This window comes from Natrix helvetica (genome assembly GCF_964273705.1).
Source record: "Natrix helvetica genome assembly, chromosome: 2".
Taxonomy (NCBI): Eukaryota; Metazoa; Chordata; class Lepidosauria; order Squamata; family Natricidae; genus Natrix; species Natrix helvetica.
Window position 1 is genome coordinate 60414576 of NC_138552.1, and position 23108 is coordinate 60437683.

Genomic DNA, 23108 nt, shown 5'->3' on the forward strand with positions numbered 1-23108 from the left:
TGTTTTAAATATGGTAGGTATTTATTACATAAGATTACTTCCGATTGTGTAAAATGCCAGTTTCTGTATGAATTATTTCTAAAGTCTGTTGTCTTTTTCTTTTTGCACTAATATCTTGAATTCAATTTCCCAAAGCTCAAGTCAGCCTTCTCAATAGCCGTGGATTATGAAAATCATAGTCCAAAGCTTCTAAAGCATGGGCGTCAAACTTGATCACGTTACGGGCTGGATCGTGATGTATTGCGATGTTTTTTTGCCTTTGCTGAGTCGGAGTGGGCATGGCCTGCACATCACGTATCCAGCCCACAGCCCGCCAGTTTGACAGGCCTGTTCTAGAGGTTGTATAACTTTGTACTTTAATATCCTTCTTTACTCTATCAAGTATCAGTTTCTTTTCATCAGAGTGTTCTGACCAGTAATTTTCATGACCGATAAATATCAGGTTTTTTCTTCATTCTTTTTACTTAGCATTTTCTTCATCTTGTCTATTTGTTTTTATTTCTTTTCCTTTAATTGGTCCATAATGTTAGTGGTGAGATGGTTGACATATAGATTTCGAAAATAGATCAATAACATTTCATATCTACTTGTGGCCCTTCATTTCTTCTTAAGACTATTCTTCTGATTCATACAAAAGATCTCACTTTTTGGAACTAATTTCTTAAATATGGCTGGTTTTTTAAATTGCCCCAGTGGACTTCATTTCTGTCTATCGATAACTGCATCTTTGTGTTGTTATAAGCTCATGTTTGTGGACATCAGTGATAGTATTTAATCATCTTGTCTTTTCATGCATCAGGATCTTTTCCATTGATTCTTGCCTTAGCATTAAGTGTCCAAAACATTTAAGATTTATGTGTGAGCCTGATTTTACTTTTCAAAGGCTATCTGCAATATGTTGTAATGGATGCTTTAAGATACTAATAAAGAAAAAAGAAACAACTTGGGGACTTACCTTTTTATTATCTGTTAGATGTTAGCAATATGATCTCAGGTACCTGTATGTTTTGAATCTAGCTTGTAAATTTGGCTGTTTCATTCCATCTATTGTTGAACTCTCAAAAGTGCAAAATTCAGATTGTTATCTTAATAGTAAATGAGATAAATCAATTGTTGGATAGTTCTTCTGATTACAGAAAGCATTTATATCATTAAGTAACAATTTGGGGATTAAAAAAAGGATTATTTCTTTTGTGTGATCTAGCCACTGAAGCTGTCAGTTCTTTCTACAATAATGTAAGATTTACGAAAATCCTTTATGAAAGTCCTCATTTCAGCTTCAATAGAGCTAGTATAACTGGATTGAAAAAATATGGATTCCCACTTGGCTGCCACTTAGTTGTCACCTGCAACTTGTAGTCAAGATGTGGCAGCCATAGACCATAGAAGATTTCCCTGTTTTCAAATTTTCTTTTCTTTCTCTCGATCCACAGACTTTTTTCAAGCCCTTTATAGCACTAGCACTTAGATTTATATATCGCTTCACAGTGCTTTACAATTCTTTCTAAGCAGTTTATAGAGTCAGCATATTGCCCCCAACAACCTGGCTCCTCATTTTACCAACCTTAGAAGGATGGAAGGCTGAGTCAACCTTGATCCTGGTGAGATTTGAACTGCCAAATTGCAGGCAGGCAGCAGTTAGAAAAAGTAGTAGTACTGCATTTTAACCACTGCGCCTCAGTGGTTTATATTTCTGTCTGCCTTCCTCTTCTCTTTACTGTTATTTTGTTGCTTTATGCTTTGCATATGAGGACAACATATTTCAGAAAAATATTACAAATAATTTAGATTAAATTTTATATAATAGCTCTTAATTTTGGTTTCTTCTACTCTTAAGTGTTGGAAGCCAGTTTGGTTGTTGAAAAATATGTTTAAAATCAATAGAAATATAAAGATAAACCATATTTACATAACATTCAGAAGAGACAATAAAAAAACCAAGAAGGAAACATCCTCTCCAGCAACCAACACCCTGATAAGCAGAAATTAACACTAGGCAAATATGCAGAAAACAATTCCCTTCTATCAAAGAGAAAACTACATCCCCACCAAAATTGGCAGGGCAATCTACTGTATATAAACAAGGAGCAAATCTTACCTTATTCACACTGATTATGTTACCAACTAGATAATGGAGCAACTGAAAGCAAACAAACAACCTCAGAGAACAAGGATTCCACTGCTGAAAATACTTTCCCCAGCATTTTCCACTCCCTGTGACACCCCTGCACTCCTTACCTGAGACTCTTCCCTTTTTTCTGCTTAATGACTCATGCATCTTGGTTCAGCAAGAGAGGGAGGAAGTCTCAACCAGGGGATTAGCCTTGAATCATTGTGCAGATGCAAGAGATCCAGGACTGACCACTTCTAAGCTCCATTGAACCTTATCTATTTGTTCCCAAGAGATGACAAGGAGTCTGGGGAGATTCCTGTATAATAGGCAAAATATAATAAAGTAGTTAGTTTTCTACTTTAGTTTAAACATGTGGATCTGGTTCTTGCACCAGACATGGGATTACAGGACTGCTGGGATTGGCATCGCTAAGCAATGCTGCCCCTTGATGTGCTTTATTATCACATCACTTAGTGACAGCAATCCTGATCCCTATTTCCATCGTAACCTGAGGGCTACTTATGCTTCCATTCTTTATGGATTAATACATTTATTCAGGAGTGGGCGTCAAAAATTTTAGCAACGACTTCTCTGCCTGGTTGCTGGATGGGCATGGCCATGATAGGCGTGGCCTGGTCAGCCTCCTGCACCACAGTGGAGGTGGTCATTTTTGCCCTCCCCAAGCTACGGAGGCTTGGTTGAGCCTCCGGGAGGGCGAAAACGGTCTGTCCCGGGCTCCAGAGGCTGGAAATGGGCCCGTTTCTGACCTTGCAGGATGCCTGTTTTTTGTCCTCCCCAAGCCTCCATGCGGGCTGTGTACCTATCTGGCATCCCAAACGGGCCATGTGGGGAACCCTGGGAGGGGAGGGGTGGGTCAGGGTAGGCGTGGCCAGCCATGGGTGGGATTTGTGGGTTCTCTGAACTGGGCAGATTTTTAGCCAGAGGTTCTCCTGAACCCGTGTGAACCCGGAGTAGCCTACCCCTGCATCTATTCATTTAGCAACCAGTTCACCTTATCACATCAGTAAATATTAAGAGCAAAGTCTGTCCTAGATCAGACAAAAATGTTTTAGAGCAAAATGTTAAAATACCTTTAGATTATATTACCCCCCCCCCCAAAAAAAAAGCCTTTTGAGTCTTTTCTAGTCTTTCCCAAGTGAAAGCTGCCAGTCTGGAGGGATTTCTATGAAATAGGTATAGAACTATAAAGTAGCTACTTTGAACTCTACACGTGGGTCTTGCTTGTTCGTGCCTGACATATATTTGTCACATGACAAAGGATATATATAAAAGGAAAAACAGTTATGAATTAACAAACTTGTCTATATTATTGTTCTGCATATTTGTGCTTTTAAAAATTTAATTGAATACAACTATCAATTCTACTTATTTTTGAAAATATGATTCAACCTGGAATTAGCAATTTATGTGTACTTATTTGATTTTAGTTGAATTTATTGGAATTTACTTTTGAATAACTTTGTATGGGATCTGACTTAGCTCTGTTTATTTTCATGTTCTAGCATGTAGAAACCATAGGTTCTTTAAACTTAATTGTTATAAAATTATAATGTTCCTTCAAGCAATGATGCTTCAAAAGCAAAGTGTATCAAGTTTCAGTTTTTAGGTAAGTTTTTAAGCAATCCCTAAGATTGACTGTTAAAGGCTTAACTATTACAAGAGATCAATTGTACTCACTCTGTGGATTTTATCTTGGAACCATTCCAGCTGTGCTTAATAAGAAGCCACAGGAAAAAGGAAAGAACGAACATTCTCTCTCTCCCTCCCTCCCTCCCTCCTTTTCTCCCTCTCCCTCCCTCCTTTTCTCCCTCTCCCTCCCTCCCCCTCTCTCTCACACACAGAAAAAATCTTTCTCTTACCTAATGCTGTGATAGTTAAACAGGAATTGTTCTCTTGAATCTAGTTTTTGTTTCCTAATACATGGAATTAATAGCGAAAGAAAACACTTGAAACCACTTTGCAAAAAAAAAATTGAATTCAGTTGCTAATGTTTTATAGAGGTTTCGTGCTCAACTACAACACTGTTTATTAAGAAATAAAATGAATACAACGCATTTCATTGCATCTAGATTCTAAAGTAGTAAAACTTCTTTAAAAGGGCAAGGGCATTTTTACATTATCTCAACTATTACAGGCATAGAAGATTATCAGTCTTTGTGGCTGCTTGCCACAACCCAGAGAGCCTCAATTGTGCTAGCAGCCACTCATTTGCCCAGCTGCCTTGTCTCCTAAGCCCTATGTGATCCCTAGCTTGGTTTAGCAAGTACCATCAACTCTTCAGCCTGCCCTAGTAAGCATCAGCAAGCATTCATTCACCCAGCTACTTGGAATGGGACAACTTGCCACAGCCAGCTCATTGCAGCCAACTCACCACAGCCAACTTGCGATGGCCAACTTGCTGCGGAACAACTTTTCATGGCCAACTCGCTGCTGGATAACTCACTGAAGGATTATTTAAAAATTCAATTTAATTATTCAAAGTAAATAAAATATTTTAATTTTTGTCATTCACATTTTATTCAGTCCCTCTTCTGGCATCCTTTCTTTAATTATTCTATTCCACCATATCTTTGATATTAGGGTAACTGTTGTCCCGTGGCAAGTTGGTCATGCCAAGTGGGCAGTGGTGAGTTGGCGATGGCGAATTGTTATAGACCCCAACTGCTTTCTCTCCCAGTTTCCTGTTCCAGATTTCTCTCTTTTTGGGGACTCAGCTTCTCCAGCAAATGTTTCCTACTTTCCTGCTTTTTTCCTTCTTTTTGAAGACAGCACTTGAAAAGCTCTGCTGTCTTTGTAAAATGGCGCTGTCTTTTTCCAAAGATAGTGCAGCTTTCCAAGGGAAACTCATCTACCAAAAGGAATTCTAGATGAGTATATAGTTTTAATGGGATGTAGAAAATGAATGGTAAAATAAAATTAAATGAGATAATTGTGTGGCGATATCTGTCTGAAAATAATGTTTTTCATCACTGTTATTTGTCAAAAATCAGAAAGCCACAATCAAAATACTGGTAGTATTTTGACACAGTTGAGACTAGAATTTTCATGCAAAGCAAGGCACTTGATAAGTGAATTGCATGTAGTTTTACAACCTTTTTTGTTATGGTTGTTAACTGCATTCATTGCTGTTAACTGAATTGCACAGTTGTTAAGCTAATCCAACTTCCCCCACTGACTTTGCTTGTTAGATGGCTTCTGGGAAAGTCGCAAATGGAGATCATGTGATCCTGGGACACTGCAACCGATGTAAATACATGTTGGTTGCCAAGTGCCCAAATTTTAATCATGTGATTGTGGGGATACTGCAATGGTCGTAAGCATGAGGATTGGTCATAAGTCACTTTTTTCCAGTGCCATTGTAACTTTGAACAGTTTCTAGACAATTCGTTATGAGTCAAAGACTATTTATAATTCTAGCTTTTTTGCCCAAATCTATTGCTTTGTGTAAGGGACGCGGTGGCTCAGTGGTTAAGACCTGAGCTTGTTGATCAAAAGGTTTACAGCTCAGCGGTTCAAATCCCTAGCATCACGTAATGGAGTGAGCTCCTCTTACTTATCCCAGCTTCTGTCAACCGAGCAATTTGAAAGCATATAAAAATGCAAGTAGAAAAATAGGAACCACCTTTGGTGGGAAGGTAACAGCGTTTCGTGTGCCTTTAGTGTTTAGTAATGCCCGCCACATGACCACGGAGACGTCTTTGGACAGCATTGGCTCTTCGGCTTTGTAATGGAGATGGGCACCACCCCCTAGAGTCAGCAATTACTAGCACATATGTGCGAGGGGAACCTTTGCCTTTACCTATTGCTTTGTGTAAGAAACTCAGGATTTAAAAAAAATATGTACATAATTTATTACAATTCTGGTCACCGTAGGTGCTCCATTCTTTTCTTTTTGAGAGCTCTTTTGCTCAGCAGCACTGAAATGTTACTAGCTAATACTAGATGCTAAAATGCCGTATCCAAAAGTATTCCAGTAAAAAGCCCTGCTGGTTACATTTCCAGTTCTTAATTTGTCTTGTCAGTAAGAAAAACTGGAGGCTCTCTGCTCATAAGAAGTAGAGAGGGAAGAGAAGGAGGGTGGGGAATGCCTCCTTCGGTGCCAGTAAATGCCAAGAACCATGGGGTATTCTGCTTTAAGTTCTTCAAGCCCATGAAATAAACCCCTCTGTGCAATCCTGACATTAAGAATCAATCAATCAATCTTTTATTATGGCCTCAGACAAGCAAATACCATTAAGAGAGATATGACCTGCTACTTCTATTACAGCAAGAGAAACTGGGATAGAGAAGGGACAGGGTCCCTCAATGTTTCTCCCTATTTTTCTTGCCAAGAAAGAGGGAAGCAGACAGAAACAGAAAGAATAGAAAATGGCTCTTCTGTTGACAGTTTTCGATCCTGGTTTCCTGGAAAACCAAAACCAGAGGTCATGTGCTTCTTTCTCCCACTTCCTTCAGTTCCTCTCCCTTCTACTGCCACTAGAGGAGACAAATTGTAGGGAGCAGAAGTGACCCATTATCCCCTTGCTTCTCTTGCCATGGATAGGCAGAGCAGGGAAAGAAGGAGGAAAAGTAGTTTATATCTCACTTTACTGGGGTTGCTGGCTAAAAAAAAAAGAGGAAGCAAAGAAAGTGACTCTGGCTGCTGATCAAGAGAATTGGTCACTTTGCTAAGCTACCCCTTTCTCTCTCCTACTTTGTCTGCCCAGGAGGAGGAGACCCCTGAGTCTTCCCTTGTTAAAAAGGCAAATAGTTGCCAGACACCAGAGGGAAAAGCCATATCTGCTGCAACCTGGAGTAGTTAGCAGACCTCTTATCTATCAGTGGAAAGGGAAAAAGGACACAAGTTCAACTTTTTTTCTCAAAAGGTTAGGGGTAAGTTCAATGCAACATCCTCTGTTCATGTGTTCCCCATCAGTTTGCTGAGGTATCTTCAGTATGTACTTAGCTTAGACCAGGGGTGTCAAACTTGATTTCATTGAGGGCTGCATCAGGGTTGTGTTTGATCTCAGGATGCTGGGGAGGTGCAAGGCCAGGTGGCGTGGCCAGGCTCCATTTTCAACAGCGACGGCCTCCTGCAGCTCTCTGCCGGTGAAAAGGGAGTGTGTGGGCTCCCAGGACCTCTGTTTTCACTGGCTGAGGGCTTCCGGAGGCTGCTGCAGCAAAACACGGAGCCCAGGTGGGCCTTACGTGGCCTCTCAGAGCTCCACTTTTGCTGGCAGAGGCACCACGGGCCTTTGCTGTCTCCAGGGTGGCCCTGCAGCCCAGATCTAAGCACCCCTTGGGCCAGATCTCGTCCATGGGCCTTCAGTTTGACACTCCTGGCTTAGACTAAAACCTTGAGGGATCAGGACAAAATTGGGAGTGTCTTCATACGCCACCCATTCTGCTACACAATAATCTTATTTTCATGAATTGGTCATAATAATATTGGGGTTTATGCTGCTATCTTCCAACTTCCTGCGTGTGAGATTTCACCACACAGACTGTCCTGACGGGTATTTCACAATTCTGTAAAAAGAATGGATATCTGGGTTTATTTTTTCAATAAACTCTATGAAGTGAAATAGCCATTTAGGTATGGAGAAGCTCTTTGGCAAGATCCAATCTAGATCATTCACCGGGACCAGAGGTTTACTCTTCTGAGTTTTTTCAGACTCACGCTGAAGCCCATCTTCAGGGAATTTGTCTCTACTGGAATATGTGCTTTGGGTTATTTTTGTTCAAGCTTTTTTGTTATTGGCAAAGGACTATTTGTTGTGATTAAGATTTATTGGGATTAATCCTCTGCAGGGCTAGAAGTCTAATTAAGATAGTCTGCCATGAATTAGATGAACTGTTTTTGGGAAGGTTTTGGGAATTTTCCTGTTATCTTGGCAAATTCTCAGTTGCTTTCTGGTGTAAAGAAATGTTCTGTTATTTCCTTAAAATATTTCAGTACAGTAATGGAACTGACCTTTGGAGCAACAGATTTTTGCTTTTTTGTGTGCAATACAGTTTACTATTTTTTAAAAAATTATCCTGTTCACACATCTTATTCATATTAGTTTATTTTTTACCATCCAGGCTTGATTTTGAGACAGAATGCTTTGCTTGCCTATATAGGCTAGCTTCATCAGAAAGAAGCAATATGATCCTTTCAGTTTTGCTGGTGGCTTTCGATACTAATACATTATTATTATTATTTTCTTTTTTTGAAGTTGTTGGTTGGATTTAGATTTGGAGGCACCATTTAAAACTGTTTTTCATCCTTCCCGGAGTGTGTTGCGCATCCTATTGGCTCTTCATGTATTGCCTTCGAAAAACTTTAGCTGGTCCAAAATACCAAAACTAGACTGGTAACTTCAACCAGTATATAGCAAGTAGGATTGTGCAGAAATTCTGATACAGTCTCCAAATAAGTGTTAGAATGCATGGGAAAGCAAGTGTAACATCTATTCTATAGTTTGTGTAACACCTTAAAGCAATTATGTTTCATGCTGTTGCCAGAGAAAGATGTGGCTGCTTTAGCTTGACATAAACAGGTAATAAAGTCCTATATGCTCTGACGTACCCTTTGAAAACAAAATCTGTATCACCTCACAGCTTCAACAGAGAACATTCAAAACTTATAACATTTTCACACAGTCCAAATTCTGGTTGTTCTATTTATTTTTTACTTATTTCACTTGTGACTTACTTTTCTAGCCTATCAAATATTCAAGGCAGCTAATAAACTTTGGAAAACAAAAGATTGAATCTAAGAAGTACTGAAAAAGTACTGAAATTAATACAAATGCTAATTAATTGCTAAAAGTTTGGTGAAATAGATGTGCATTTATAGTTTTCTAAAATCTGTGAAAGTAGAAATCTAAAAGCAACTCTCAAATTGTATTTTACTGCTAGTGAAAATGACAACTCTTTGACAGCAGCCACATCAAAAAAGCCTCACTTCCTAGTCTGTTTCACAATGGGAAATGTAATTTTTTAAGAAGTCAAGCCTTAAGCCAGGTTGGAGCTTTAAAGTTTATTATAAATGCTTTAAATTGTAGTCAGGAAACAATTACTTACTAATGCTTTAATTAAGTACAAATCACACAATTCCTGAATCCTGTGCCAATTAGCAGCCTACCTATAATATCTGTATCTACTGCAACTTCTGGAAACTTTTCAAAGGTAATTCAAGGGTTGCCAAATCTGATCAGTTTATGAAGATTACCAGCTGGTGAACTGGATCCAGTTGCATTTACTGTGTATAAAGTCCTAACAAATCCGAGACAAGACTGTTTGAAAGATGGCGTTCTTTTTAGAATATGTTCGGGTTTCTTTTAGAAACATTTTTGGGGTATCATCACCATTTTCGGCATGGTAACACACAATGTGAGAAATAACCTTCTTAGTAGCTGCTCTGAGGCTAAAGATATAACAGATAGGATACTCAGTATCCTGTCAGTATGAAGAATATTTCATTTGAGGGAAGAAGCTTTCTGAAAAAATCCGGCAGTTTTCGATATTTGTAGATATTACAAGCCAGATACCTTAGCAAGTTACAGCCTGTCTTTTTAATCCATAATTCATTGGAGATTATTGAAAACATTTTACCTTCTTTATAATTCTACTTTTAGGTTTTGTACACGTCACTTTAATTTACATGAAGAAGTAGTAGGGATTATTGATCTTTGACACGATAATTATTTTGTAAGGTAGGATTTAGTTTTGCCCCCTCTCTGCTAATGATTTAAATTTGTTATAAAGCTACTGAGGCATGCCTGCCCTGGAATGCATCACCATCTGAAGGCTGTTAATATCCAGTGATTCATACTACTTTGAACCAAGGATTTGAAGCCAATGTATACTGGATGTTGCACAAGCACACACACACACACACACACACACACACACACACAAAGTGAGAGGGGGAGAATGGAAGAGGAGTTTCTAGATGTGGGTCATGTAACAATAGAAAATGTTTGTCCGGAGAAATGTATATTTGCCTGTTCCAAACAGTTTTACATTTCCTTCTGAATGAAAAATACTCCATTTATTCTAGGTGAAAGTGGGATTGCTCTTAGAACTGACCTACTTGCTAGGCTAAACCTGCCAGATTGTAATTGAAGTAGAGACATGTGTACTTTAAAGATTGCTTTAATAGTTCCTTCTCTTTTTCATTTATCCTCCCACCCTCCCTCTTCCTCTTTCTTCTTTTGTAGCAGATTTCATGTATAACATGATAATCAATGGGCAAGTTGCCTTGAGTTTCAGTAGATAAAAAGCCAGCTTTTTATATATTTGAAATAAATCCTTTAGCAAGAAAGGAAAACCTAAAATAATTTATTTATTGTTTATAGCTTGTGGCTTTTCTTATACAATTTATATGATTTCTCACTGAAAACCATGCTCAGTAAATTTCTGTATATATCTACGTACATTCAATGGAATGTCAGCATTAAAAGGCAAGACCACTGTTAAGTAGCAAAATTTGAAGTACAAATGTAAACCAAATGTACATTCTTTTTGTCAATGTACCATTTAATCCTGGTTGAGACAAACAATAGAATATTTCTAGGAGAGACTTCAATGAGTGCTGATAGACACACTAAAACATTTGGACCACATGGAGAGCTAATATTCCTATCTGTTTGGCCAATGAGATGCTTACCTGAAGTTATATGTGATATGTTTTCTATTTATCCACTGTTGCCCAAAGAGATAAGAAATAGTCAATCCAAACCTTTAATAACAGTTTTATTACAGTTAGTCCTCACATAACTCTAATTAGGCCTGGAATTTCACTGCTAAGCAAAGCGGTCATTATATAAATTATCATGTGACTGCACCACCTAGCAAAAACTATAGTCCCAGTTGCAAGCCTTAGGTGAGGACAGCACAGTCATTAGTCAAGGACTTCATGCTTCACCTGCCCTGCCTTTTCTGATGGTCTCTGCTTTAAGTCCTTCTCCGTAGATAAGCAGTTGCCTTAGCCCAGTGCTTCTCAATTATTTTCTGTCATGCCCCCCCTAGGAAGAAGAAAACATTTCGCGCCCCCCCCCGCACGACTGTAAATAGTATCATTTGTCTATAAAATTGTTATAAGTACACCTCTGCATAACATAGCACACCGGTCTTTCCTCGTCTCCCACCGTAGTCACATGCTTTCTTTCCTCTTTCCCTCTTACTTGTCTATCCTTCCTTCCACCCTCCCTTCCTCCTTCCCTTCCTTCCTGCCTCCCTTCCAGTTCCCTCCTTCCTCTTTCCCCCTGCCTGCCTGCCTTCTTTCCCTCCTGCTTATCTATGCTTTCTTCCTTCCTTGCACCTCCCTCCCTTCTGCCTGCCTGCCTTCTTTCCTCTTTCCCTATCCTCCTATCCTTCCTTTCTCCCTCCCTCCTTCCCTGCCTCCCTTCCAGTTCCCTCCTTCCTCTTTCCTCCTGCCTGCCTGCCTTCTTTCCCTCCTGCTTATCTATGCTTCCTTCCTTCCTTGCACCTCCCTCCCTTCTGCCTGCCTGCCTTCTTTCCTCTTTCCCTATCCTCCTATCCTTCCTTTCTCCCTCCCTCCTTCCCTGCCTCCCTTCCAGTTCCCTCCTTCCTCTTTCCTCCTGCCTGCCTGCCTTCTTTCCCTCCTGCTTATCTATGCTTCCTTCCTTCCTTGCACCTCCCTCCCTTCTGCCTGCCTGCCTTCTTTCCTCTTTCCCTATCCTCCTATCCTTCCTTTCTCCCTCCCTCCTTCCCTGCCTCCCTTCCAGTTCCCTCCTTCCTCTTTCCTCCTGCCTGCCTGCCTTCTTTCCCTCCTGCTTATCTATGCTTTCTTCCTTCCTTGCACCTCCCTCCCTTCTGCCTGCCTGCCTTCTTTCCTCTTTCCCTATCCTCCTATCCTTCCTTTCTCCCTCCCTCCTTCCCTGCCTCCCTTCCAGTTCCATTCTTCCCTCCTTCCTTCTGCCTCCTTCCTGCCTGCTTGCCTTCTTTCCTCTTTCCCTCCGGCGTGTCTGCTTTTCTTTCCTTCCTTCCACCTCCCTTCTGCCCTTCTTCCCTCCCTCCCTGCCAGCAGGTCCTCCAGCATCCCAGCTGGAAGCAGCAGCACAACAGTCGCCGTTACCAGGGGCGAAGGGGTGGCGGTGGCAAGATCGGGCGACCGCCGCCCCTTTGTCCCTTCCCCAACAGCGGCTGTTGCGCTTCCGCTTCCAGATGGAATGCTGGCAGTGGAGCTGCTGGCGGGGAGGCGAGCTACGCGGTGGCGAAGACGGGCGGTCCCATGCTTCCCTCCCTCCCACCCCCGCCCGAGCAGGCTTCTTGCACAGCTCCAGCCCGCGGCTCCAATGAAAATCCAGTCCGAAGTGCTGCCACTTCCAGGCGGGATATATTATGCCTCGCCCATGCCTTCGCCGCCGTTGCACCCAGATGGAAAGGGAGCCTTCGCGCCCCCCTTTACAGAGCCTCGCGCCCCCCCAGGGGGGCGCGCCCCACTATTTGAGAACCGCTGCCTTAGCCACATGTGCCTTGTCAGAGGGAGGAAGAAGACAACAAAGATCACCTGTGATGCAGGGGTATCCAGGGGCATTGGAGGGGGGGGCAAAGGGCAGAGGTGGGGGGCAGATAGGCTGGTGGGAATAGTTTAAGCACATACTGTAGTTGTAAATCTGGGAAGACTGCCAAGCACCCAAATTTTGACCATTGTGATCACAGGATGCTGCAATGACCGTAACTTTGAGGACCAGCTGTAACTACCATTCATTCAGTGCCTTTGTAACTTCAAATAGACACTGAATGAATGGTTGGTAAATGAGGACTACCTGCAGTGTTCTGTTGATAGCACAAACAGTTCATTGCTTTCTTCAAGAAATTAGGCTAATTGATTGATGATGCTCATTTCTTCCTTTGTAAAGGCAAAGGGGATATGTATGTGTCTCATGATCTCCTATAGTTTCCTCTCTATATTTACTTCCTATGTTATTTATCACCACTGTATCATTTTAATTCTTTTCCCATTTCCAGTCCATATGTATATGTTTATGTTACTTCTCCAAGGTTGAGATTAATGCAGTGTGGCACGAATGCCTCAGGCTGTTCTGACAGTTTTTAGATTAATTTCTAATTAATTTAGCTCTTAGATTAATTTCTAGTTACCTTTTATGATATTTCTACATTCTGTTGCATTGCTACTCTCTTGTAACTAAATTAATGTATAAGAAACTCAATTAACCGGTTGCCTTAATTTTACAGTTTATGTTAATGCCAAAACTAAGTCAGAGAATGTATTTGTAATAGAAAGTATGGTTTTATCAGTGAATTCCTGCTAATCATAATATAAAAATTATGGCCAGTTTGAAAAGGTTTTCCCAAACAACATTTTGGAAACTTATGAAGCCATATATCTGTATTCTATAACTAAAATGTTGATTAATAACATGCATTTCAAGTCCTGTTTGATAGTTTCTTAAGCTAATCTATTCCTTTTTAAAAGAATAATGTGTTCTGGATGAACTTCTGCTATGGATGGGAAAAATCCACTTTCTACTAACATGGTGTATTACTTTCAAATTAACATTGAGATGAAATCCTTATTGTTTCATCCAGAATGTCATATTACAGTTTGAATTTACATTGCAGCATGTAACCATGTTATTTTGTACATGGAGAAATCTGGCATGGAATATGTGAAAGATGTGTTAAGACAGTGTTTGTTAGACTGCTATTACACTAAATAGACTAGTAGACTATTTATTCTACCCTTTTGTATTTTTTTCTTTGTTCTTGATTTCTTCAGAGGATCTGCGTTTGTTTACCCTATGCCTATGATATTACTAGAAAATGTCCACTGATTTTAAAAAAATGGGACAGGGGAAGCAAAAGCTTTTAGAAAGTACATAATCATAAACCAAAACATGCAATATATCATTTAAATGCTATCTAAATTTATTGTACATATGTAGAAGAAAAAAAATATATGTAGCAGCAAAGAAGATATTCCAACAGTGTACTGATTCCATCAGATTTGGGTTACTCCTTGTAACTTTGCATAATTAATCTCTTAATTAAACACCACACTTGAAATGTCCATTATTATATATGTTTTTAGAGATGCATCCTAAGAAAGCAGTATCTATATTTTAATTACTATATTTTTGACAGAAATTAAAGAGACTTATCAGTATAATATTATTGGGGTAAGGTATTTTTGGTAAGCATACACAAACCTTATTAATAGCAGGAAATGAATATACTTAGATAATATCAAATATGCTAAATAATTATGATTCTTGTATCTTTTAGGAATAGCATATTTGAGTGGCATGTGTAGTGAAAAACGAAAATGTATAATTGCAGAGGACAACGGTCTGAATCTTGCATTTACTATTGCTCATGAAATGGGTCACAAGTAAGTAAGTGAATATGCAATATCTAAATTTACAGTTGCATACAGTGGCTTTAAGGAAAAAAATAAGCCCCAATTTGATCGAGAGGATTTGATATTTTTGCTTTTCATATGCTGCTGGGTTTTTAAATAGAATGCTTATTTTATATATTCCATATATAAATGCAAAAAAAAAAATATTTCGCCTGATAGCTGGTTGGTAATATTGCAAATAATTAAATGATAGAAATGAAGACTCTAGGAGAAGAAGAACCAGAGTCTGGGAATAGAGTCAAGGGAGGATTCAGCCTAGAATTTTTACATGTCCACAAATGCTCCAAGTCCAGCCTCCTTTGAATTCCTTGGACTCTTCTTTAGCACCAATTCACTGCTGACAGTTAATTGACTAATATATAGGCTTGAGCAGTAAATCTTAATTGGAACTTAATATGCAACCCTCATTCTTTGCACCTGACAGAGACTTAGTTAGAAAGCAAGGGGAATGATACTTTTTAAAAAAAGAGTTAATTTTTGGATTTCTGGAAACCAGATGGAATATTTTCTGGACATGAAATTTCACATGAAAAAAACAGAGGAAGGTCACACCAGAAGACTGCTATGATTAAAGAATTTTTCCCCAAGGCCATAACCTCCACTTACTTTTACAACAGAATCCTGAGTTCAGGAGAATCCTCCCACTGTGGTCCTGCTGTCCATAGGGAGGAAGTATCCTGCTGAAAGCCAAAATTAATACAACCCCCCACCCAATCAGCAGGTTTCTGAATGAACAGCCATCATACGTGGGTCAAGTTTCCTCCAATTTATTTCCCGATTAGCAGTGCTTACTTCCTGTTTCAGAACTTGATTGAAACAGTGGAAATTAAAATGTCGTTTGAAAAATACACAGGTGAAAACTCAAAGATGGGAATTGAGCATCTTTTCTCATCATATGGCCTTAATATTTATGCGGTGGGATAAACAAAGGAACAGGAATGAGAATCTATATCTTGTCTAGTTCTATTCTTTTATACTCTGGTATTTATTACAGTATTGTTTTGTTAGCTTCTCTGTATAAATATGGAGTCTCTCAAGGGTATTGATAGTAGTATCTTATTTTTGTTACTCAGAATAAAATTTACTTCTGATAATTCTATTTTACAATTTAATGAGATTTGTTTGAAAAGAAAAGCCCAAAACTTAAATTAAAAACAGACTTTGTAAAGTAATGATTCATAACTTGAGTATATTATCAGAGGGATTTTTAAAGCCTGCCATTGTTTATGTAATCATATAAAAAATGGAGCAAAGATAATTTTCAGGTGGGATTTATAAGAAACACTTACAATAGATAATTTATTTAGACTAAAACACATTTTATAACATTTGATTTTTCAAAAGGGAATTATAAATATGAAATTTAAATCCTGAAAGTTAGCTGGTTATTTGAATATATCAACTGCAGAAATTTTCAGCTTGTTCTCTTAAGGGCTTATGGTACATAGAAAAAAAACAACTTACTATCTGTCTCCCATTTTCGCAAATAAAATAAAGCTGTTAAAATGAAGTTGTCTATATCCATAGATGAAGCACAAGGAACTTTGGTACAAGGAATTATTGTCGTTCTTCAATTCATGTTCCATTTCTGATTATTCAATGGACTGAATAATCATGACCCAATGGATATTATTTCTCTGACTTCCAGTAATTGCTTCTTTGATTTTTTTTTATGAGCATATACATGCCTCATCAATTAGACTTCTTTTTTTCTCTTAGCTTCTTTTTTTCTCTTTAATTTTTCTTTGAGTCAAGATTTTCTCCAGTAACGGTTGTCTTCATATTTTCTGGCCAAAATATCTAAGTTTTACTTTTATGATTAGCTTTTCCAGCAAGCAGTCTGATTTTGTTTATCTTTGCATTTCATATTACCTCATCTAGTATTGAAATATTGGCTCTTCTGCACTGCTAAATAGTCTCATTAATCTTCTCCAACATCACTATTCAAAGGTGTCTGTTTTCTTTTGTGCACTCTGTCTGATGGTCCAATTTTCATAGCCGTATGGTAGTTGAAAGAAACCATTCCCTCTGTGATGTCTTATTTTGTGTAGTTTTGTTATAGTCAGTTAAGAAAAATCTTTTTATTGAATAATTATGGTAATTGACTTTTTGAGCCTAGGAAGATAATATATGTTATTACTTAAATATTTTATCTTCAATTTGTATTAGTTGGTGCTGGCTATGGACATAAACATTTTTTTAAAAAAATATTGAGATTCAGTCCAACTTTTCTATTGTGTTAACAGAATTCTTTTAATCCTCCTAGTTACTAGTGTTATCTATGGTATTATCAGCATATCTGAGACTGTTGATATTTTACCCAACCAGTTAAATTTTTAATGGTTTTTCCCACCAATTAAATATTAATTAATTACATTTAATTCTATTTTTTATTTGTTGTAGCACAGCATTTCTTTTAATGCATTCTGCATACAAATTAAATAGAATATACCTAGGTGCATGCCTTTGCAAGTTTTCAGCCATTTATTGCCCTATATTCTGTTCTAATGGTTGTATTCTATCCTACATACACATTTTTCAATAAATATTATTGAAAAAGGTGGTGATGCACTCCTTTCTCAAGATGCCATCCTGTGATCCAACGACAGTTACCAAGCAGTCCCCAACCTTCTCTGTGTAGAAGTTGGATTTTAGTCTGAGATTTAGTACTAAGATAGCTTTGGATGTGTTTGTTATTGATTTGTGGCAGAGCCAGGACAGTAGTTTGTCCATCCTTGTGCTTCTTGATCTCTGTGACTGTTGATACTGTCGACCACAATATCCTTCTGAACCAATTGTGAGCAACATTTTATGGTGTTTCTGTTTCTTACTCCTGGCTAATGACGGATTCTAGTCATCATTGGTTGTGAGGGAGTGAGCACTCCCTAGACAGGGTTCTACTTTCCTTTTCAACATCTACATGAAACAGCTAGGTGAGATCATTTGCCACATTGAGGTTTGGTGTCATCAGTATATTGATGATACCCAATTGTATTTCTTGATCCAAGTCAGCGTAGTGATGCTATTAAAGCTCAGTGCCAGGGCCTGGAGGCTGTGCAGGTTTGGATGGGGAGGAACTGTCTCCAATTCAGTTGTATCAAGACCAAATATTGTAGATATTTGGGCCCCTCTATTGCTAATGGTGGAGCAAACAATATTGCAATCCAAAGTTCTTTGCGTACTTACATATTAAATTAATCTAATAATACTTAGACTCCATAGAAGTAAAAAGTATTGCTGAGCACAAAAATGGATTCTCACATTCATAAGGAAGAAAATGCCTATTGTGTAAAGAATGCCCAGGATTATGTACAGGGTAGTTGACCCATATAGCTTAGGAGAGCTTTTGAGCAATCTGTATTATTGTTTTGACTTGCAGAACAAAAATGAGTTGTATTCAGATTTTATTTAAGACTTAAAAGCTTATAGGCCCTTTTTACATAATGTATGTCCTTATTATTTAGTTAAAATGCAATTGTTCAAATTTGGAACCTAGAGTAAAAAATAAATGCATATCAGACATATAGGGTGGTTTAGAGGAAATGAACTGGCCTGATAAACCTAAGAAGAAAGCATTGGACATTTTTCTCAATAAGTACCAAGCTGAACAGGAGAGCATTATCAGGATGGATCAGTTAGTGGTAATAGAAATTCCAGGTGGTCTTAATAAGACTGACTAGTTATTCTCTAAGGTCAAGGTAAAAGATAGTATACCTAGGAATTCTTGACCATTTAAGAGTGAAGCAGATAGAAATAACAGGCCCTAGAAAAGTTATTTATTTTACCTATTTGTTAAATCGATAAGATGTCCATTTCACCATGGTCACAGCTCTGGATTGCAAGATATACACATTTTATTGAAAGACACTCAAAAGCTTTAGAGAACCCATATACCAAGAAGCTGCTGAATTTGATTTCCATTCCTCTCATTGCCTTTTCTCCTTCTGTGACCTTCAAGCTTCTGATTACAGCTTGCAACACTTGGGCCAATACTTTTGTATTTAGAAATACAAGAATAATTCCTGTGCAAAAGAATTTCTTAAGAATTTTTGCCTGGCTTCTTGTACCACTTGGTTGCTTGTTGATTAATGGATAAAGCATTGGAGTCCATTTTGGATTTTTGTGGTTTTTCCCCTACAGATCTCCAAAAGCCAGAGAAAGAGAATGTGCTGTAATGGGAGTATCTCTGAAACAAGCAGCTGCTAATTAAGGAAGTAAGTGAGAGTGTTTCTCAAAGATAGGAGAGTCTCTAGTCTACATCTTAGTAAGAAGAGAGAGGAGTGAAAAGCCCAGCTCAGCCCACAATCTATTCTGTGAATGATCACAAGATCTCCTGTGTTTCTAGGGAAAGATGTCATTCTCCAAGTCTCTCCCAGCACTTTGAATATAATTTATTTCTGGTCATTAGTTGTCATGTCTTGGCTTGTTTCATCCTAGCGGACTGAAAAGTATTTAAAGGTGGTCAGATATAAATTCAAATTTGTATCCGAAAGGAGTCTACGTGAGGAAACTCTTTTCAGTATATGAGCTGTCCCCTCAGTACAAAGAGTTGACTGAAGAGAGCTTCTCTGCCATTCATAATGAGACATTCCCAGAAGTGTAAAGCCCTGTCCTAAAAGTGCAATAGGAGAAACAGCTAGAAGCTTCTTTGAATTGACTATATAAAACAGTGTTTCTCAAACTTGGCGACTTTAAGTCCTGTGGACTTCAACTCCCAGAATTCCCCAGCCAGCTATGCATTTGTTAAACACTGATATAAAAGATTCACATTTAAAACCAATGGTGGTAGATTTGTTTTTATTGTCACCTCTTCTTTCCTAATAAATCTCACTAATCATATTGAGTTATTCCTTGGTTTTCATTTCAGTCCTAATTGTTGCTGTAAGTTATGGACTGAAGTAATATTTTCCTGGACTGATTATTTGATTATTAGGCATATTTTAATTTAGAAGAAGGAGCTTGTGATCTGACTCACATTCAGCAATAAGGCTTTGTGTAATAGAATTAGTGCAACGTATCTTTTCAAAATGAATATTGTGCCAGCAAGGTACTTCAAGTCGCTGTAGAACTGCTTCAAATACCTCAGTAGTATTTGAAGCAGTTCTAAATTTGGCTTATGTTAATTGTCTGGCCTTGGACTCAAATTGAAATCATTCTGTCATTTTTGTGGTTGCATCTTTCTTAGTGGCTGCTCTATTTCTTTGGTGATTTTTTTCTAGTCTCCAGTAGAAGATCTGATTCTTCTCTGATGTGAAGTGACTCATTTCATTTCATGTCAATTTCCTGCTTTCCAGGATGTCAATATTTAGCCTTAATTCTTCTATTTGACAATATTTGTCAAGTTTGTCTTGGTTCATGTTTATGTTCACACCGGTACTATAATATCTGAACTTTCTTTTTATCACTGGACCCACTGACAGGTAGACATCCTCTGAACCTTAATACAGCTACATCATAAGCTTCAATGCTATCATAATTCCCCCCTGCTCATTTTATCTTCCAATATTCAGAACTCATCTTCCATGTCATATTGTGAATATCTGCTTGTGAATGTGTGTTTGGTTTATTTGGATAGAATATTTGAGTAGCTGTCATTTCCTTTCAATGGAGCTTATTTAGTCTGATCCTGCATCTATGAGCTGCCCATCATGGATGACCTTCTAAAAATATACATTTTCTGCTGTACAATACCATAACTTAAATGCACAAATTCCTTCACCACAAGACAACCTACATCTTTACTATAAGATAATGATCCAGGAATGGAGACAGGAACATAAGCATTGTATAGTATTTATTTGCCAGATTGGGCAGCTAAGAACATTTTATTATTAATTTGTTATTTATTGCATTTATTTATTTGTTATTATTTGGTTTAAATTTGTTTGATTATAGTAGGATAATTAACTGATCATAGTTGGCCAATAATTAGAGTAGCATAAACCTTGTAAAATAAATACATTTATAATATACCATAATTTTATTTATATATGACAGCCCTTGAAATATGTTGGACTTACAATTGCTGAATTTCATCTACTGAATTTCGCGATTGAATGGGGATTTGAATGTGCATCTGTCTTACCTATTCCTACTTTTTACCCACTGTACTGAGGGTTATATTTCTGTTCCAGATTGATGATAGAAGATTTTTATCTCTCTGTTTTCTTAGGTTATGTTATTATTATTATTTTCATGATTGCAAATGAAATTGCAATACAGTACAGGTAGTTCTTGACTTATAATAGTTTGCTTGGTGATCAAAGTTACAATGGCACTGAAAAAAGTAACATGACCATTTTTCGCACTTACTGTTGCAGCATCCTCTTGGTCTCGTGATCAAAATTCAGATGCTTGGCAACTGACTCATATTTATGACAGTTGTAAAGTCAATGGGGAAGCCAGATTGACTTAACAAGCATACTATTAACTTAATAACTTCAGTGATTCACTTAACAAGTATGGTTGTTGGGGCAAAAATGGGGCAAAGCTCACTTAACAACTGGCTTAGCAACAGAAATGTTGGGCTCAATTATGATCATAAGTTGAGGACTTCCTATAACCCACTTTTTTCTGGTAGAAACAAAACTTGTTGCAATGGCAAACAACAATTATTAACTGCAAACCTAAGACTGGTTATTTGAATTATGATGTACTCAGATACTTTTCTGAAATAATTCAGACCATAAACAATATATGTATTAGATTGCTTAGCAAAGCGTAGACATATCTAACTAGACAAACATAAATCTAAACCAATGAATACATTCAAGTAATCATAGTCTTGTTTATTGTGATTTGTTGAATAAGCCAAGTTGACTGGATTCATTCAATGTACGAAGCCACAAATCAAGGATTATAAATAAGAATGGCTAAGGCTCCGCTTTAAATCCAAGGAATGTACTGTATTAAGTTTGATTTCCTCCTGAAATTAAGAAGAAGTGTTAGACGTGTACATCCTTATGTGTATATGTCTATCTATATGTCTATTATCAATTTAAACTTGAAATAATTAAAGTAATTAAATTCTCTTTGTCAAATTTGTTCTTTAAAGATTGCAAGTATGTTAAGGTTTCATTTTTATCTTGGAAATTTACATTCTGTTGTGTAAATCCTTAATTCTATATCTATGTTGGAAATGTGAGTAGACATTTTTGGTTGAACATTTGAGAAGCTGCTTTTATACTGTTCTTCCCTTAAAATGTTTTCCAAACTTGTTTCAGCATGGGAATAAATCATGACAATGACCACCCATCTTGTGCAGATGGTCTCCACATCATGTCTGGAGAATGGATCAAAGGGCAAAACCTTGGGGACGTTTCATGGTCCCGCTGTAGCAGAGACGATCTAGAAAGATTTCTCAGGTAATTTATTCAAGAAGTGGATATAGTTAACAATCAGACTTTTATTTTGTTCAGTCTTTTTTTCCTGGTGATTATAAGTTATAAGCCAAGCTTTCAATACCTTACTACAGTTTCTATATCAGATTGAGAAGAAACTACTTCTGAAAATTGCTTGCTATTCTTTAGAAATATTATTACCCAATGCATACCTTAGGCAGAAGCTGCTTTTAACAAGGCATTTCTTTAGATTTCAGCATTTTGGGGAGTAAAATAAATAAATAATAAATGTTAGTAATAACTTAAAAATTAAAATCCAATATCACGTATATAGTGAAAGTTAAATATATATAAATATACATCTATATCTCCTCTATTTTTTTATTTTATTCTGTGTGTGTGTTTGTGTGTATGTAAAAGGCTGTATGTATGTTTGTATCAGTGGTGGGTTTCGAAATTTTTTAGAACCTCTTCTGTAGGTGTGGCCTGCTTTGTGGGAGTGGCTTGCTGGTCATGTGACTGGGTGGGAGTGGTTTGCCAGCCATGTGACTGGGTGGGCATGGCCAACTTGTAAAATATAGTGAAACTCACTTAACAACGCTCTTGCTTAGCAACCAAAATGTTGGCTCGGAAACTCTGGCATTTGAAGCATGCAAGTCTTAAAGCTGTCAAGTTACAAGACCCTTGCACCACTAACCCTTTAGAAAAAAAACCCAGGGGTGTTCAAACTTGACAGCTTTAAGACTTGTGGACTTCAACTCCCAGAATTCCTCCTCTCGCTCTTCATCTTGATGATATGCAGACAGGCCGGGGAGGGAGCTGGAACTGGTTCTAAATGACACTGTAGATTTGTGGAACCTCTTCTATAGAAGAGGTTAGAACTGGCAGGAACCCATCCCTGGTATGTACGTATGTATGTATGTATGTACGTATGTATGTATGTATCTTCCAACATAACTCTGGAACTCCTTGAGCAATTTCAACCAAACTTGGTACACAGATGACTTTCTCTCTGGAGAAAAATACTGTGGGCGTAAGACACCCCTAACACCCCTCGGGGTGTGTGTTCTGTTAAGATGTGGCCTGTTGTGCCTTTAAATGGCTTCTACTGTACTGCTGTAACTCTTGAACGCCTCGAGCAATTTCAACCAAACTTAGTAGTTCTTCCCCCTACTCCCATGCCCATCATCCCTGCCCTCTCCCTTCCCCCTTCCATGTGCTCTTCTGTCCCGCCCTGTCTATGATTCTGGCACTTTGT

General features: G+C 38.0%; 1 protein-coding gene across 1 annotated transcript in view; it reads left to right on the forward strand.

The window, feature by feature from the left end:
- The window catches only part of ADAMTS19 (ADAM metallopeptidase with thrombospondin type 1 motif 19), a 104007-nt gene that overhangs the window by 35323 nt on the left and 45576 nt on the right, over window positions 1–23108 (forward strand). Inside the window, exons 8-9 of the mRNA XM_081941155.1 lie at window positions 14375–14480; window positions 21734–21874. Of these exons, the coding sequence (XP_081797281.1) occupies window positions 14375–14480; window positions 21734–21874 (247 nt within the window). The remainder of the gene's footprint in view (window positions 1–14374; window positions 14481–21733; window positions 21875–23108) is intronic.